Source organism: Myotis myotis, unplaced genomic scaffold (assembly GCF_014108235.1).
Source record: "Myotis myotis isolate mMyoMyo1 unplaced genomic scaffold, mMyoMyo1.p scaffold_m19_p_3, whole genome shotgun sequence".
In the NCBI taxonomy this organism is placed as follows: domain Eukaryota; kingdom Metazoa; phylum Chordata; class Mammalia; order Chiroptera; family Vespertilionidae; genus Myotis; species Myotis myotis.
In genome coordinates this window covers 89,975,001-89,992,713 of record NW_023416335.1, presented here as the reverse complement: position 1 = coordinate 89,992,713, position 17,713 = coordinate 89,975,001, and the positions used below count along the sequence as shown (strand labels likewise).

The 17,713-nt window shown below is 39.7% G+C and overlaps 1 protein-coding gene across 1 annotated transcript in view; it reads right to left on the bottom strand.

The window, feature by feature from the left end:
* Nucleotides 1-17,713, bottom strand: part of MRPS31 (mitochondrial ribosomal protein S31) — a 54,197-nt gene that overhangs the window by 31,502 nt on the left and 4,982 nt on the right. Inside the window, exons 3-4 of the mRNA XM_036300585.1 lie at nt 4,089-4,247; nt 2,704-2,844 (exon numbers count right to left, since the gene is read on the bottom strand). Of these exons, the coding sequence (XP_036156478.1) occupies nt 2,704-2,844; nt 4,089-4,247 (300 nt within the window). The remainder of the gene's footprint in view (nt 1-2,703; nt 2,845-4,088; nt 4,248-17,713) is intronic.

Genomic DNA, 17,713 nt, shown 5'->3' with positions numbered 1-17,713 from the left:
CTAAATTCAACTGAAAAATGTAAAGTCCATATTAAAATTAGACAAGGTGATTTCACATCACATATTTCCCTCTAGCAAGTTCCCAAGTATTATAAACATAGGCATCTGTGCTCCAGAACTATCCTCAGTGTCTTGCATTCTTCTCCCTACCAAGCATCCCTCAACCTCAAGTCAGGTGAACAGATTGATGGATTAAAGTAACTCACATCCGTAACCAGTTTGGCTCAGTGGATAGAGCATCGGCCTGTGGACTGAAGGGTCCCGGGTTCGATTCTGGTCAGGGGCATGTACCTTGGTTGCGGGCACACCCCCAGTAGGAGGTATGCAGGAGGCGGCTGATCTATGTTTCTAACTCTCTATCTCTCTGCCTTCCTCTCTGTAAAAAATCAATAAAATATATATTTAGGAAAAAAAAGTAACTCACAGTAAAGAGGGAATGATTCAGCAAAGTATGGAATTTTAAAAGCACAATGTAGTAAAGAGGAAGGGAAGGAAACAATTTGCTGTGCAACTACGAAATATGGTTTATACATGTTTCTTTCCTATTACTCAAGAAAGACACTAAGCCAGGCTTCACTTTCAGCATTTTATAGATGGAGAAACAAAACGATTTCCCCAGTCACAGAATTAGTCAGTGGCACAGTGCTAAAATTCTATGGCAGACTAGTGTGACTCTAAAGTCAGTGCTCTGTGACTCACACCTCTCTGTCTCTAACTGAAAAAAAATCAGAACAGCCTGGACTGTCTCAGTCTGTCCCAAGTCAGAGCAGGGTGAACAACTTGGTATCCCACCATTGCTTCCCCTTTTCTAGAATTCTTTAATCAGCTTTTTAACACAGTCATTATCTATACTAACAATAGAGAAATATGCAAATTGTCCAGGACACCGTCACAGTAAAGACCAAACAGCAGGCTGATTAGGGTAACAAGGCTGGCAGGGGGGTGAGGGATGACCAAACGACTAAATAGCAGGCTGCATGGGGCGACCAGGCCAGTGGGGGCGAGGGGGCCGTTGGGGGTGACCAGGCTGGAAGGGGGCAGTTGGGGGCGAACAGGCTAGCAGGGGAGAGCGGTTGGGTGTGACCAGGCTGGCAGGGGAGGGCAGTTGGGGACCATCAGGCTGGCAGGGGAGGGCAGTTGGGGGTGACCAGGTCTGCAGGAGAGGGCAGTTGGGGGCAATCAGGCCAGCAGGAGAGGGCAGTTGGGGGCGATTGCGCCAGCAGAGGAGCAGTTAGGCATCAATCAGGCTGGCAGGGGAGTGGTTAGGGGGTGATCAGGCTGGCAGGCAGATGCGGTTAGGGGCAATCAGGCAGGCAAGTGGTTAGGAGCCAGCAGTCCCAGATTGTAAGAGGAAACTCCGACTGCCAGTTCGGGATCAGGCCTAACCCAGCAGTTGAACATCCCCCAAGGGGTCCCAGATTGGAGAGGGTGCAGGCCGGGCTTAGGGACACGCCCCCCTGCACAAATTTCATGCACCAGGCCTCTAGTATGCACATAAATCCCTTTCCTACTTTTTTAGCTTCTCTCTGCTGCCTTCTAATTTTTAATGATAGCTAATACCATTAAAAATTAAACTATGGTATAGCATTCTGATGTAGTTGCATGAAATTATCTCAAAGACTGATTAAAAAAAGATTCAATTTAAATATTCTTGAGGAATCTTAAGTAAAACTCTAATACACATCCTACTTTATTCAATAATATATCATAGCTGTAAAAATCACTTTAAATTAGTAATTCAAATATTCTTCCAAAGTCACTATAACCTCTTGAACTTCTTTTGTTAATTGCTTACCATCTTTTCCAATCTTCCTGTACAAATTAGTAATTTAACACTTGGAAGGAACTAACTCAAATTGCGGAGATTGTACTTAAAATCCATAAAATATACATCAAAAACATTCCATTTGTGAGCCCACATGCTATAAAGTTCAGTTAGTTTTTGTCAGACCATGCTAAATATCTGGTTCCCCAACTATCACTTTATGGGCTTGTGAGAGAACAAAAGAAACCAGAAACTTTATGTAAATAAAGATAGCGTTCTATAATAAAATATGTAAGGCAGGGCTTAGCATCTCTAAGAACTGCAAATTGCTAAATTCAAATTACCACAAGTAATCTACCACTTTAAGGTATTATAGGATCATCTTTTCTTTGACAATGAGTTAATTCTCTAAGGTATGAAAAAAGATTATTATATAGAGATAAAAAGGGTATATGAACATACATTAGGCATACATCAGAATGAAAAATAATGTTTCTCTCAAAATGTTCATTTGTTCAGAATACAGTCAGCTCTACTTATTCCAAATCAGGAGACCTTTATTCCCCAGGTGTACGGCAGGGACCATTTTAATTTATGGTAAATAAAAGTTTAGGTATGTTAAACTCAGAAGATCTTTCCCTAGCTCTGGCTGGGTAGCAAAGATTGCAGGTGTGATCCCTCGGTCAGGGCACATACAAGAATCAACTAATGAATGCATAAATAAATGGAACAACAAATCAATGTTTCTCTCTCTCTCTTAAATCAATCAATGAGTAAAAAATAATCTTCCCCTCTCTAGGAAATGGTACATGGAGAATAAGAAGAAAGATATAAATACATTCATAATGTTCAGATACCTATCACCAATAATATGCATAGCAATGAAGTAAAACTACAGTGAAACAAACAAAACCAGATAGACTGCAAAGTTTCAATACCTTTTTCTAAGGTCGACGGTCTTCTCTTGGCCAACATAATTGTCAGATCCTTCATCAAACTGAATCTGATGAACTGGTCTTGTACTAGCTCTAGCTGTGGCAGATTTGACAACTTTCATATCTGATATTATGTTACTGAAACTGAAATAAGAAAAAATCAAGTGTATTACAAATTTTATCTATTGAATAATAGAAAACATGACTCATATCAATTAATTTTTATTTCATTCCTATGCAGTAATACAACATAATTTACATTTAAATAAAAGATAATATGTCACATATTAACATTCACAATCCACAGACCACTAAGATTTGTTTCCTTCTGTGTTCTAAAGATGTCAAAGTGGGGGGAAATGAGGACATCTGTAATAGTATAGACAATAAAAAAAAGTAATAAGAGAAAAAAAGAAAATGCTCTTCAGATGTGTTCATTTAAAATATAAATTAAAAGTGTCACTTATTGCCTGCTGCCTTGGCTCAGTGGTTGAGCACTGACCTATGAACCATGAGGTCGCAGCCAGGGCACATGCCTGGGTTACAGACTCGATCCCTAGTGTGTGGCGTGCAGGAAGCAGCTGATCAGTGATTCTCATCATTGATGTTTCTATCTCTCTCTCTCTCTCCCTTCTTCTCTGAAATCAATAAAAATATATTTTAAAAATAAAAAAATAAAAGTGTCACCTATGTAAAATTATCAAGCATCTAGAGCAGTTGATATACAATCAGTATCTGTATACTTATCACATAGATTAAAACAACTAAATTAAAGTTGAAATTTAGCCATATTTATTGCCTTGCATTTTGTTCAAATACAAATAAATGAGTGATGTGACAGTCAAGTCATCTGTATTTTTTTTAACTCCCTGAGAGAAATCTTACAATATGCTCATTGAGAACTACTGACTTAGATTGCTCTGCAAAACAAAGCAGTGCCACCCCTGACTACATTTCAGCAGCAAGTGGTATAACTTGGTATAAAGTAATGAGAGATGAGAGAAGTGGAAGGATGTCAGCTAAAACTTAATAAGAGGGAAAAAGAAAACAGGCTTGAAGATTATCGTATTGTGCATAACACCAGAAAATTATTTAATGAGAAAAAATTAATCTTCTCAGAGAAACTTATTCTTTATTGATTTTTAGTAACATCACTAAATTTATCATTTCTTTCTAAGGAACAAGAAATTGTGTAACTTCTGAAAATAAAAATTAATCACTTAATTGAAATTTTACTTAAGACATCAGTTGTTTTTTTAAACAACTATGCCATTTATGAGGCATATGTTACATATAAATTAATATTTATGTATATAACTCAGTTACATGAAAATAGCCTATTTTGAGATACCAGTATTACTATTTGACATACTATTTGATTCACTAACCTAATTTTAGCTCTTTCTCCATTTTTCTGTGCCCTTGAGTCTTCCTCATGCTGCTGAAGCTGCCTGAGCAGCTCTGACTTGGTTGTCTGCTTGTCAAAAGGGAGAGAATCTGCAACAGCAGATGCAGCAGCCACCAACTCAGGACTCAGTGACTCACTTCTGGAAAAGAAAATGAAAAAGAAAAAAGAGGCATTACTAGTTTAGTGGAAAGTAAAATGATTTTTTCAGAGAAAATTTTTTTTGTGTTGTTGCTCAAAAAAGAATCATTCAGTCCTGGCCAGTGTGGCTCATATGTCAAAAGGTTGCTGGTTCAATTCCCAGTCAGGGCACATGCCCAGGTTGAAGGTTTGGTCCCTGGTCATGTATGGGAGGCAACCGATCAACGTTTCTCTCTCATATCAATGTCTCGCTCTCTCTCTCCCCACTCCCTTCTTCTCTTTAAAATCAATAAAGACATATTAAAAAAAGTATCATTCAATTTCTGACAAAATCAAGAATTCTTAAATATTAGGTATCAGTTTTATATAAACTTAAATGTGAAATGGATATTTGCTGAAGCATAATACTAACTCAGAAAAATGTATTAAGGTGGAGGGATAAAGATCAGTCTTAAAACTTATAAATTATTGGATTTTTAATTAGGTGCCATTTTATTTTTTTTTTTTTTTTTTTTTTTTTTTTTTTTTTTTATGATGTCATTTCAATCAGTTCTTTATTGATGGACATATAAGTTATTTTAAATCTTTTGTGATCATAAACAATGCTACAGTGAAGAAACCTATAAATACACTACTTCTTAAGAACACAAGTTAACCTGCAGGATAAATTCTGAGAATTGGAGAACCTGGGTCAAAGAGTATACACACCCATCGGTTATTTCCAACCACAGTGCCATTTCACAAGCAAGAAGGTTCAGAGAAGTGAAGTGACTCACTCAGGCACTCACAGTCATTAAACACTGAAGCCAGGATTCAAACATAACTTGGGTTTAAATAAAACATCCACATTGCTCTTTTACTGTCTAATAAGGTTTTCCTTCAATAATAATTAATAATTGAATATTTAATACATATAGTGTGTGCTAAGTTCTTTGTAAGATACAAAGGAGTAAAGACATAGTCACTCTCCTCAGGGAATTTACAATTGAATAGTTTTAGTAAAATATAAAAGAAAGGAAGTGAGTGAAGCTATGGAATATATATATATATATATATATATATATACCCCCATTCTCATTCTCTCTCTCTCTGTGAATATGTATGTATGTATATATGAATATGTATATATATGAAAACATATACAAATATATATAGTACATATATAAGTATATTTACACACATATACACATACTCTGTATATAAAATATAAAGTAAATACAAATAATTGATATATTTGAAAAGAAATTAAGGATTTGTAATTAATGAAAGAATACAAAGTAATACAATGCTATTGCATAGATAAACATTAGGTGCCATTTTAATTCAAAAACAGTATATATTACAAACAAATATAAAAGTGACTAAACCTGTTCATAGAGAATATTTATTCATAATAACCTAAAACTGGACACAACCCAAATGTTTACCATCAGAAGAAAAACAAATTGTGATATATCCATTTAGTTAGTGGAGTAGTACTTAGCTCACGCAACAAAATGATTGAAACTGCATAAAAAAAGTTAGTATAAAAATAGTATATACTGTATGACTCCATTTATATCAAGTTCTAGAAGAGGAAACATTAATCTAAAGTGAAAAAAATCAGGATAATGGTTGCCTTAGGACAGAAGTCTACTGCTTGGGAAGATGAAAATGGAAAATGTTCTGCATGTTGATAAATGTGTGGATTTCATGGACAGATTCATTTGTCAAAATCCTACAACTAAGATTTATACACTTCAGTGTATGTAAAAAAATCGTCGTCATCATGAGAAATGCTCACCTGTCTGAATTCAAATAACAGACTCGGAGACAGAAGTATGGCGAAAACGAGACTTTTAATACATTCTTGAGAGCAGGTGTCCAGTTGTACAGGTACACATGGATTAGCGATCACAGCCTATTTATCCCCTTAGGGTGTGAGAGTCCCTCCTCTGGTTCCTCATTGGCTGAGTACTATGAGGTTAATAGTTTCCTCATATGTCACCTAGGTCTTATTGTCTCCTATTGGGTTATTTAAAAAAATGGGTGGAGGCATTTTCTAGTTGTCTCCACCTCCCCTTATCTAGCTGAGGCGGGCATCTGGGGAGGGGGGAGTTTCTCACCAAGATACCAGCTCAGGTACATAGCTCTTTGTTCTTATACCCTTTTCCCTCCTCCCTACATTCTGTTTGCCCTGGGGAAATTCAGAGGCCCACTTCCTACAGTCATCAAGTAGAAAATGGAAAGTAGATGAAGGTACAGATGATACAAGAATGGAAAAATGTTGATTATTGAAGTTGGGTGACAGACAGGTACAAAAGGGTTCATTATTTAATTTTGTTTTTGTATTAATTTCTATTGATTTTAGAGAAGGAGGATCATTGACTTGCTGTTCCGCTTATTTATGCATTCACTGGTTGACAATTGCACGTGCCCTGATGGTATCGAATCCGTAACGTTGGTGTATTGGGACAATACTAACCAACTGAGCTACTGGCAAGGGCCTACTTTGTTTTAAATTTTCTATATCAAAAGGCTAAAGAAGTGATACTCTTCAGTAAATTAGGATAAGTTAATAGAAAAATATGCCAGATAGCCCTGACCAGGTAGCTCAGTTGGTTGGAACATCGTTTCAATATAGCAAGGTTTAGGGATCGATCCCCAATCAGGGCATATACAAAAATCAACCAATGAATGCATAAATAATTTGGAAATAGTCAATGTTTCTTTCTCTCTCTCTCAAATCAGTTAAAAATATTTTAAAATTTTTTAAAAAGAAAAATATGCCAGGCATAAAAAGAAATTATTTAAATTTTTTTCCCCATTCTTTATTTTACTTTTAATCGAATTTATTGGGTTATATTGGTCAATAAAAGTACATAGGCTTCAAGTATACAATTCTACAATACATCATCTGCACATTGCATTAGGCACTTATCATCGAAAGTCTAGTCTCCTTCCATCACCATTTGTCTCCCCATTTACCGTATTCCACCTGCTCCAAACCCTCATTTCTCTGGTAATTACCATACTGTTGTCTGTGTCCCTGAGTTGTTTTTTTTTAATTAAATATTTATTGTTCAGATTATTACAGTTATTCCATTTTACCCCCATAGCTCCCCTCTACTCGGTTCCCACCCCACCCTCTGCCCTTACCCCCACCCACTGTCCTCATCCATAGGTGTACAAATTTTGTCCAGTCTCTTCCGCACCCCCCACACCCCTTTCCCCCTGAGAATAGTCAGTCAACTCCCTTTCTATGCCCCTGATTCTATTATATTCACCAGTTTATTCTGTTCATCAGATTATTTAGTCACTTGATTTTTAGATTCACTTGCTGATAGACATGTATTTGTTGTTCATAATTTTTGCATATTAGACACCAGATAATGCTATAGAGAGCCAGGTATAGCAAAACATTAATTTGGGTCTCACTCCTTGAGATTCTTGGTGACTTAAAAAACGTAAATAGGAGAAACCAAGATGGCAGCATAGATAAACACCTGAAATTGCTGCCTCGCACAACCACTTCAAAAATACAACTAAAAGCCGGAACCGGTTTGGCTCAGTGGATAGAGCATCGGCCTGTGGACTGAAAGGTCCCAGGTTCGATTCTGGGAGCTTTATCTTTTTCTTCTTTTTCCTCTTCTTAAACAATACCTTTCAGCATTTCATATAATACGGGCTTGGTGGTGATGAACTCCTTTAGCTTTTCCTTATCTGTGAAGCTCTCTATCTGACCTTCAATTCTGAATGATAGCTTTGCTGGGTAAAGTAATCTTGGTTGTAGGTTCTTGCTATTCATCACTTTGAATATTTCTTGTCACTCTCTTCTGGCCTGAATAGTTTCTATTGAGAATCAGCTGACAATCTTATGGGTACTCCCTTATAGGTAACTAACTGTTTTTCTCTTGCTGCTTTTAAGATTCTCTCTTTGTCTTTTGCCCTTGGCATTTTAATTATGATGTGTCTTGGTGTGGTCCTCTTTGGATTCCTTTTGTTTGGGGTTCTCTGCACTTCCTGGACTTGTAAGTCTATTTCTTTCACCAGGTAGGGGAAGTTTTCTGTCATTATTTCTTCAAATAGGTTTTCAATATCTTGCTCTCTCTCTCCTTCTGGCACCCCCATAATTCGGATGTTGGTATGCTTGAAGTTGTCCCAGAGGCTCCTTACACACTATCTTCATATTTTTGGATTCTTTTTTCTTTTTGCTTTTCCAGTTGGGTGATTTTTGCTTCTTCGTATTTCAAATCTTTGACTTGATTCTTGCTATCCTCTAGTCTGCTGTTGGAACTCTGTATAATATTCTTTATTTCAGTCAGTGTATGCTTAATTTCTAGTTGGTCCCTTTCATATCCTCGAGGGTCTCACTAGATTTATCGAGGGTCTCACTAAATTTATCAGCAGTTTCTAGAAAATTCTTGAAAAACCTTAGAAGTGTGGTTTTGAACTCTATATCCAGTAGTTTGCTTTCCTCCATTTCTGTCATTTGTGATCTGTTTTTGGCTCCGCATTTTTTATGCTTCCCTGTGTTGACAGAGTGGCTTTCTGTGCTAGGTGTCCTATAGGGCCCAGTGGCTCCACCTCCCCAATTACCTGAGGTGGACATTCTTGGTGCACCCCTTTGTGGGCTGTGTGCACACCTGCTGTAGTTAAGCCTTGATTGTTGTAGGTATCACTGGGAGAAATTGACCTCCAGGCCAATTGGCTGTAAGAATCAGCTGTGTCTACGGTGGAGAACTTCTGTGCTGAAGATGCCCTTATGGGGCAAGACTTGCTTCAGTGGGGCTTTGGTGCTCGCTGAGTCTGCCCCCTGAGTGTGTCCCTTATAAATCTGAGGAGTTGAAATCTGGATGGTCCTACTCTGACCACTGGATACACTGGCACTTGGATATCTAAGGAGGTGCTAATTTAGCCTCGACTTGAGGCTACCCAGCAGGAACTATGGAGAGATCTGCAGATTCCTCTTCTTTGTTTGGGGTTTTGAGGTGCCCAGATGAGGCCCAGCTGTGAATTAATGCAAGCTGCTTTGGGGCCTTGGGCCTTCTTTTGGAAGTTCTGGTTCTCTCTGACCCAGCTGCATTTTTTTAGGTAATTTTAGATTGCAAAGGGCCAGGCCATTCATACGCAAAAGCCTCTGTGCACAGCTTCGGTGGGGCAGGGTCTCAGGGAATCAACAAGGCAGAGCAAACAACTATGGCTGATCCTCAGCCCTGCCCTAAGAGGCCCTAGGTCTCAGTGTCCCGTGGTAATCGCTGCAAGCACCTCTGAGAGAAAGCCGCCCTCGAGTTTCGCCCGATGCCAGACAGTCCAGTTTCTCCCCATATGAGACTGGGTCCCCAGAGACTCACCCGGAACTGGAGTTCAGAGCAGTCGGGAGCTTGAGACTCCCTCCCGACTGAAAAAGACAGCCGCGTCCTCAGTTGCTAGCCCTTTCTGCTTGCGCCTCCATACCTCTTCACTTTACTTCTGCACCTCCTCTGAGTCTCAGTGTGCTTTTCTTTTTCCTTCTAGTTGTAGCATTTCCACTCAGCCAGCCTTCCTGTGATTCTGGATGATGTCCGTTTTGTCTTTTAGTTGTATTTTTTAAAAATATATATATTTTATTGATTTTTACAGAGAGGAAGGGAGAGAGATAGAGAGTTAGAAATATCGATGAGAGAGAAACATCGATCAGCTGCCTCCTGCACATCTCCTACTGGGGATGTGCCCGCAACCCAGGCACATGCCCTTGACTGGAATCAAACCTGGGACCTTTCAGTCCGCAGGCCGACGCTCTATCCACTGAGCCAAACCAGTTCCGGTTTTTAGTTGTATTTTTGAAGTGGTTGTGCAAGGCAGCAATTTCAGGTGTTTATCTATGCCGCCATCTTGGTTTCTCCTATTTACATTTTTTAAGTCACAAAGAATCTCAAGGAGTGAGACCCAAATTAATGTTTTGCTATACCTGGCTTTCTATAGAATTATCTGGTGTCTAATATGCAAATCGAAGTTCCCAAATCCCTAAGAAGTTGCTGGATAAAGATTTTAACCCTTTTTGGTCCAACGTGGAGGCTGACTCGACAGACCAGGCACTAGGAGCAGGTCCAACGTCAAGCTGAGGTCTAGTGAGACAGATAACTTCAACATTCAATCCCATCAATTAATTTGGACCAGACTGTTTGAATTCCAAAAATAAAATTGGACCACAAAGGGTTAAGGACTTTACTGAGATATGGGGGATCTAAAATCTGATTAGTACTAATTTTAACTGTTACCTGTGAATAAGGCTTAATCCTGATCTCAAATCACTGTGTTTCTTTCATAAACCACTTGTTAAGTATATTTTCAAATTTTAATTCAGTCAAACCTCAGCTCTGCAATATCTCCCATCGCAAATAACTCAGTTCTTGACCAAGTTGTTCACTTCAGTTCGAAACCTGATAACCCTTTCATTCTGATACATGACAAAAAGCATCTCTCAGGGCACAAACAAAGGAGAGAATGAGTCAGTTTACTCCTAAACCTTGTGTTAAGACCACAGGAAATTGTGCTATGAATATGTTCATGTTTTTTCTTTTGTTGCTGGTGAAATGTACAATTAGCACAATTTTTAAAATATAAAAAGGCTATCAAGTGTGCTGATGTTGATAAGGGTATGAAAGTGCTCACAAAACAACAATCATAGGCAAAGGCAGAAAAACCACTGATTTGGAGAAAGGGGAAAAGCAGTTAGCCAGTGACAGCATTCTGGAGGCAATATGTGAAAAAACAAAGATGTTACACCCCTGGAATGAATGGTATTTGTTTAAGGCTAGTAGGGGTGGTTCGATAAATTTAAGATAAGAAGTGTTTGTTTATAGGTTAAACAGTACATTAGACATGTATTGTATATAAGAAAGGTTAAAACAGGGAATCATTTGGGGGTCTGGAATGGATTAATTCAATTTACATTATTTCTAATGGGGAAAAAATGATTTGGTTTTCAAACAAACCACTTCTCCAACAGTCTTCCGGAACAAATTAAGTTCAAGAACCAAGGTTCCACAGTATATATAGGGTGTCCCCCAAAAATGTATACACACACTTTGAATAATTATAAAGGCAGTGTTTATTAATATACATTTCATTTTCAAAAGTGAGCTATCAGCTGTTAAAATGTGTATACATTTTTTTGGTTCACCCTATTTGATCAGAATATGCAGACTATAGATGAGCATTCATTTTCTAGAACCTTACATTTCATGACCATGGTGTTCTTTATATAGTCACTAGAGGCCCGGTGCACAAAAATTTGTGCACTCGGGGGGGGGGAGGAGGGGTCCCTCAGCCCGGCCTGTGCCCTCTCACAGTCTGGGACCCCTCGGGAGATAACGCCCTGCTGGCTTAGGCCTGCTCCCAGGTGGCAGAGGGCAGGCCAAATCCCTAGGTGCAGCCCCTGGTCGGGCTCAGAGGAGGGTCGATCAGGGGGTTGGGGAGCTCCCCCCTGTCACACACAGAGCAGGGCCCATCAGGGGGTTGAGGAGCTCCCCCCTGTCACTCACAGAGTAGGGCTGATAGGGGAATTGGGGCACCGCCCCCTGTCACACACAGAGCAGGGCGGATCAGGGGGTTGGGGCGGTGCCCTCTATCACCCACAGAACAGGGCCGATCAGGGGGTTGGGGCGGCGCCACTGTCACTCAGGGCAGGGCCGATGGGGAGGTTATGGCTCTACCCCATCACGCACAGAGCAGGGCTCGTGGGGGGTGGGGGGATTGGGGCGCCGCCCTCTATCACCCACAGACCAGGGCCGATCAGGGGGTTGGGGCGCCACCACTCTCACACTCAGGGCAGGGCCGATGGGGAGGTTATGGTTCTACCCTGTCACACACAGAGCAGGGCCCGTGTGTGTGTGTGTGTGGGGGGGGGGGAGGGTTGGGGCGCCACACCCTGTCACACACAGAGCAGGGCCAATCAGGGGGTTGGAGCGCCGCAGCCTGTCACACACAGAGCCGCAGGGTGATCAGGGGGTTGGGGAGCTCCCCCCTATCAGGCACAGAACAGGGCTGATCAGGGGGTTGGGGCGCCTTCCCCTGTCACACACAGAGCCGCAGGGCGATCAGGGGGTTTGGGCGCTGCCCCCTGTCACGCTGATCCCGGTGCTGGGAGGCATATTACCCTTTTACTATATAGGATAGAGGCCTGGTGCATGGGTGGGGCTGGCTGGTTTGCCCTGAAGGGTGTCCTGGATCAGGGTGGGGGTCCCCACTGGGGTGCCTGGCCAGCCTGGATGAGTGGCTGGGGGCTGTTTTCAGGCTGGTGGGTGACGGAAGCTCCCAACCGCTTTTTTTTTTCTTTTCTTTTTTATTATTCTGGGCAGCTTTAGCTCTGAGGCTCCAGCTCTTAGGCCTCCGCTGCTGAAAGCAGGTATCTGGTTTGTTTGGGTTCTATAATCGAAACAATGTACAACTCCAGCTCTGAGATCCTGGCTCACTGAAAGCAGGTTTCTGGGTTTTGTTTATCTTCTATATTTGTTACAATGTTTCAAACTGCAGGCTCAGAGGCCGGCAAGGCAGGTGGGGAACGTTGGTTTCCTCCGTCACTGAAGCAAGCAAGCCTCATGTTAGTTTCAAGCTGCCTGGCTGCCGGCCGCCATCTTGGCTGGCAGTTAATTTGCATATCTCCCTGATTAGCCAATGGGAAGGGTAGCGGTCGTACGCTAATTACCATGTTTCTCTTTTATTAGATAGGATAACTTCTGGGTTTATAATTTGAAATATTCTAATTAACAAAAATTGTGGGGGAACCTCTATCATCAAAACACAGGGATCTTTCTACATAGATATTTAACAAGGTGATGAGAACTTTTAAAAAAATGTTTTTATTGAATTTTTAGATGGAGATGAAGGGAGAGGGATAAATAGAAACATCGATGAGAGACAAACATAGATAGGCTGCCTTCTGCATACCCACTACTGGGAATTGAGCCCAAAACTTGGGCATGTGCCCTGACAGGAAATCAAACCTTCGACCTCTTGGTGCATGGAGATATGCTCAACCAAGTCACACGAGCTGGGCAGTGATGAGAACTTTTAAAAATATTTTTTAACAATCTACTCTATTCTATAATTCAGACTATTTCATGAATGCATACGTTTATACCCTTCTGTGCTTCTGAACTTCTTTAATATGAACTGTGTGACAATTTCAGAAAAGGAACCCTGAGGAAGTGAACAATACTATTTAGTGGACACGTAAATTGTCATAACTTTTTTCAGGCAATTTGGTGACATGTATCATAAATCTAAAAAATATATAAATTCTTTGACCTGGCAATTCCACTTCTGGGAATATTTGTCTACAGAAAACATATGTGGAATTTGAAAAATTACTGTACACTCCAAACTCAAGACCTAAGAAATTCTATCCGCTGTGCCTGAAAGGCAAACCATCTCCAAGCTATATAATTGGGAGATGTTTCTCATTCTAAGTCCCTCCATACAGAACAATGCTAAAATTCAGAAATGGCTTCTGAACAGAAATCAAATCCAGGGCAGTGTCAAGAAGTAAAGATGGCCATGGCTATAAACCCTTTGTTAAGGTCTTAGAAAGATTTAAATTAGTACCTCAAAGAGCCTTTCAAACAAGCAACTGGACTTCTAAGAAACTTAAGGGTGTGGTCCACCGCCTCTCAAGAACTCACGTAGAACAGGACCTTAGTTCCCAAACTGTGCCCTAAGGCTCCCTGGAGCACAACAGGGAATACAGTGGGGCCTTGACTTACGAGTTATTTCCTTCCGAGACCAAGCTCGTTAAGGAGCTCGTTAACTCAAATTACTCTAACAACTCAATGCAAAAAATCGGAGGAGAGACAGCTGGTATCTCAAAAAACTCTTTAGTCGGGACACTCGTAAGTCAAGGCCCCACTGAACTGTGTTTGTCACTGACGTCGTGAATAGTAACTCAAGATAATACACGCTTTTAACATTATACTACGGCATTCCTTTAGATGATATATACATGTGAAGGTGATTTTCTGGCAATTGCTGTGATAAAAGGCAAGTACTCTTAAAAAATTAATGCAGCACAGGAAATGAGAGTGGTGGTATCCAATTTTTTTATTTTTTATTTTTATTTATTTTAGAGAGAGAGGAAGGGGTGACAGAGAAAAATCAATTTGTTATTCCATTTATTTATGCCAGCGGTTCTCAACCTGTGGGTCGTGACCCCTTTGGAGGTCGAATGACCCTTTCACAGGGGTCGCCTAAGACCATAGGAAAACACATATATAACTATATATTGTTTTTGTGATTAATCACTATGCTTTAATTATGTCCAATTTGTAACAATGAAAATACATCCTGCATATCATATTTACATGACGATTCATAACAGTAACAAAATTAGAGTTATGAAGTAGCAACAAAATAATTTTATGGTTGGGGGTCACCACAACATGAGGAACTGTATTAAAGGGTCGCGGCATTAGGACGGTTGAGAACCACTGATTTATGTGCTCATTGCTTGACTTTTGTATGTGCCCTGGCGGGGATCAAGCCTGCAACCTTGGTGTATGGGGATGATGCTCTAACCAACTGAGCTACCCAGCCAGGCCAATCTGATTCCAAGGCTAGGTCATAAAAACAATGCAAATTTCTCCTGTCTCCCTTTCTCTTGGGACACGCCATGGGAAGCCAGTTAGCATGCAGTAATAAAGTCCAAGCCACATAGAGAGGCCACATGTAGGTGTTTCTGCTAACAATCCCAGTCAAGGTCTCAGCTGACAGCTAGTAGCAACTACCAGACCTACGAGTGAGCTAATTTCAGATGATTCCAGCCCTTGGACTTCCAAATCTTCCAACTGAGGCCCTAGACATCATGGAGCAGAGATTTACCCTTTGCTTTGTTCAAACTGCTGACCCACAGAATCTATAAGCATAAAAAATGTTTTTTATGCCACTAAATTCTTCAGTAATTGTTGTACACAGTAATTATGTCAATGGTGGTTCAATATATGAAACAAATAAAGAAACTTTTAAAAGCAGGCCATGGCCCTAGCCAGTTTGGCTCAGTGGAAAGGGTCCCAGGTTCGATTCTGATCAAGGGCACGTACCTAGGTTGCCCGAGCGGGAGGCAACCAACCAATGTTTCTCTCACATCAATGTTTCTCTCTCCTCCATCTCCCCTCCTCCTCCTTTCCAGTCTCTCTAAAAATCAATGAAAAAGTATCCTCAGGTGAAGATTAACATAAAAATGAATAAATAAAAATAGGCCATGCATGAAGCAATGATGACAGTGCATCACAAACTAAAGATGATAACTAATCCAATTCTGTGCATCTGGAATCCCTTAAGAAAAAGTGGGGAGGGAACAGTAGAAATAATTAAAAAATGACAGCGGGAAGGCAGGGGAGGGTATGAGATCAACCAAAGGACTTGTATGCATGCATATAAGCATAACCAATGGATGCAAGACATGGAGGGTGGGGGGTGAGGGCATGTACGGGTGAGGGGGGGAAGTAGGGAAGGCCAGGGGGAGGTCAATGGGGAAAAAAAAGAGACATATGTACTATTTATAAAACTTTAAGCAATAAAACAGATTTTTAAAAATTCAAAACAAATGTACCTCATTCACCAATCTGTTGATGTAAGACCAAGCTTCTTTGAAGATAGGACCACTGATAGCAATTCCAAGATATATCATTTATATCTACACCACACACTATTCTCCACTATTCCCAATTTTGATTTCTTTAAGTAGAAACATGGAGCAAGAAGTTAAAAATGGCCGAAACCGGTTTGGCTCAGTGGATAGAGTGTCGGCCTGCGGACTGAAGGGTCCCGGGTTCGATTCCGGTCAAGGGCATGTACCTGGGTTGCGGGCATATCCCCAGTGGGAGATGTGCAGGAGGCAGCTGATCGATGTTTCTCTCTCATCGATGTTTCTAACTCTCTATCTCTCTCCCTTCCTCTCTGTAAAAAATCAATAAAATATATATTAAAAAAAAAAAAGTTAAAAATGCTTACAAAGCAATCTGAGTGTAGAATTTTCCTAAATGTTTATGCTTCTCTCATTCATATCTAATTGGAAAGCAATTTCAAAAATTACCTTTACTGAATCTTTGCATAGCATTCAACTTATTTTAACCATTTCTATAATAGTTAATTAAATTGTATAACTATAAAAAAAAAGCACAATGGGTCATAAACAGGTCAGGAGCTAATAAACAACTCACTCTAGGTAAGTATTTATATATATATTTGTGTGTGCATTACCTATTTTATATATATATATATATGTATATATATATATATATATACACACACACACACATATGTATGTGTGTGTGTGTATATATTTTGTTTCTAAAAGGAGGAGGATGAGGGACCTGTTAGGTCTGATCAAATCATTGAATCGATACCCCCTCCCCTGGGAACTGACCTTTAGAGTACTTCACAACAGACATTCCCATTTGCTTAGACCACATTCCACTGGCTAAGACCACATTCCACTTGCTAAGAACATTATCTTGCCCCTCCAGACCTTCCCAGGACCAGCCCAGAGAATTCTCCGCTCAGAAAAAGCCCACCTGGAGTCCTTTAAAATCTCTGACTCCCCACTCCTGGGTGCTAGCACCATTTGGGGGCTCAGCCCATCTGTTCTCCAGATGACCTAATAAATTTATAATGCCTTACCACTTTGGCCTCGTGTATTCCTTCAGAACCTATTATGGTCACTCACTGAATTAGCTTACTCTCTACCACACAATTATGCTTTACAGAGATATTTTTGATACAATGTGATATAATGTAGAAAATAAGAGATTCCATAAAAGTTCTGAAAATAATAAAAAATTAAATCATTCTGGGAAATAGGAATCTACCTTACCTGTTTATTCTGCTAAGAGAAATCAGTGATGGGGATCTTAAAGTCACATACCTTATTATGTAAATCAATGATGTCATTCATGTAAAACATTATCACTACAATAAAATACTGCCATTTAAAGTACATTGCAAATGCTAAAATATCACTGCACTTATAATTAGTGAAATATATTACTCTTGATAAGCATAAGTAATTGCAATATTTTGAAGACACCAAATAAGCTCAGAGCACTGAAAATTACTAGTCAAAAGAAGTCATATAAAAGTTATAAAAAAACATACTAAAATTCCATGCTAGGTGGAATTTTTAAAATGGAAATTTCATATAAACAAGCCCTTCAGAGACAAGAAGCTACTTTTAATTAAATAAGGATGTAAATGATTTGTTAATTAACTTAAAGAGACAATTATATTGCAGTTAATACAGAGACATATGTAAGAAAGTGTGGGAAATTCTCAATTAGATTATCTCCCCTTTCCTCTGTCTAGATTGTATACAGATATTCCCTTATTTAAATGTAGAATAATAACAGCATTTCTCAAGTAATTATTAGAGTCTCTGTTTACAAACTGATATTTGGCCTCCATTAATTCACTGATCCCATCTACTCTAATTTAATATTTTTAAAGTTTTTAAAT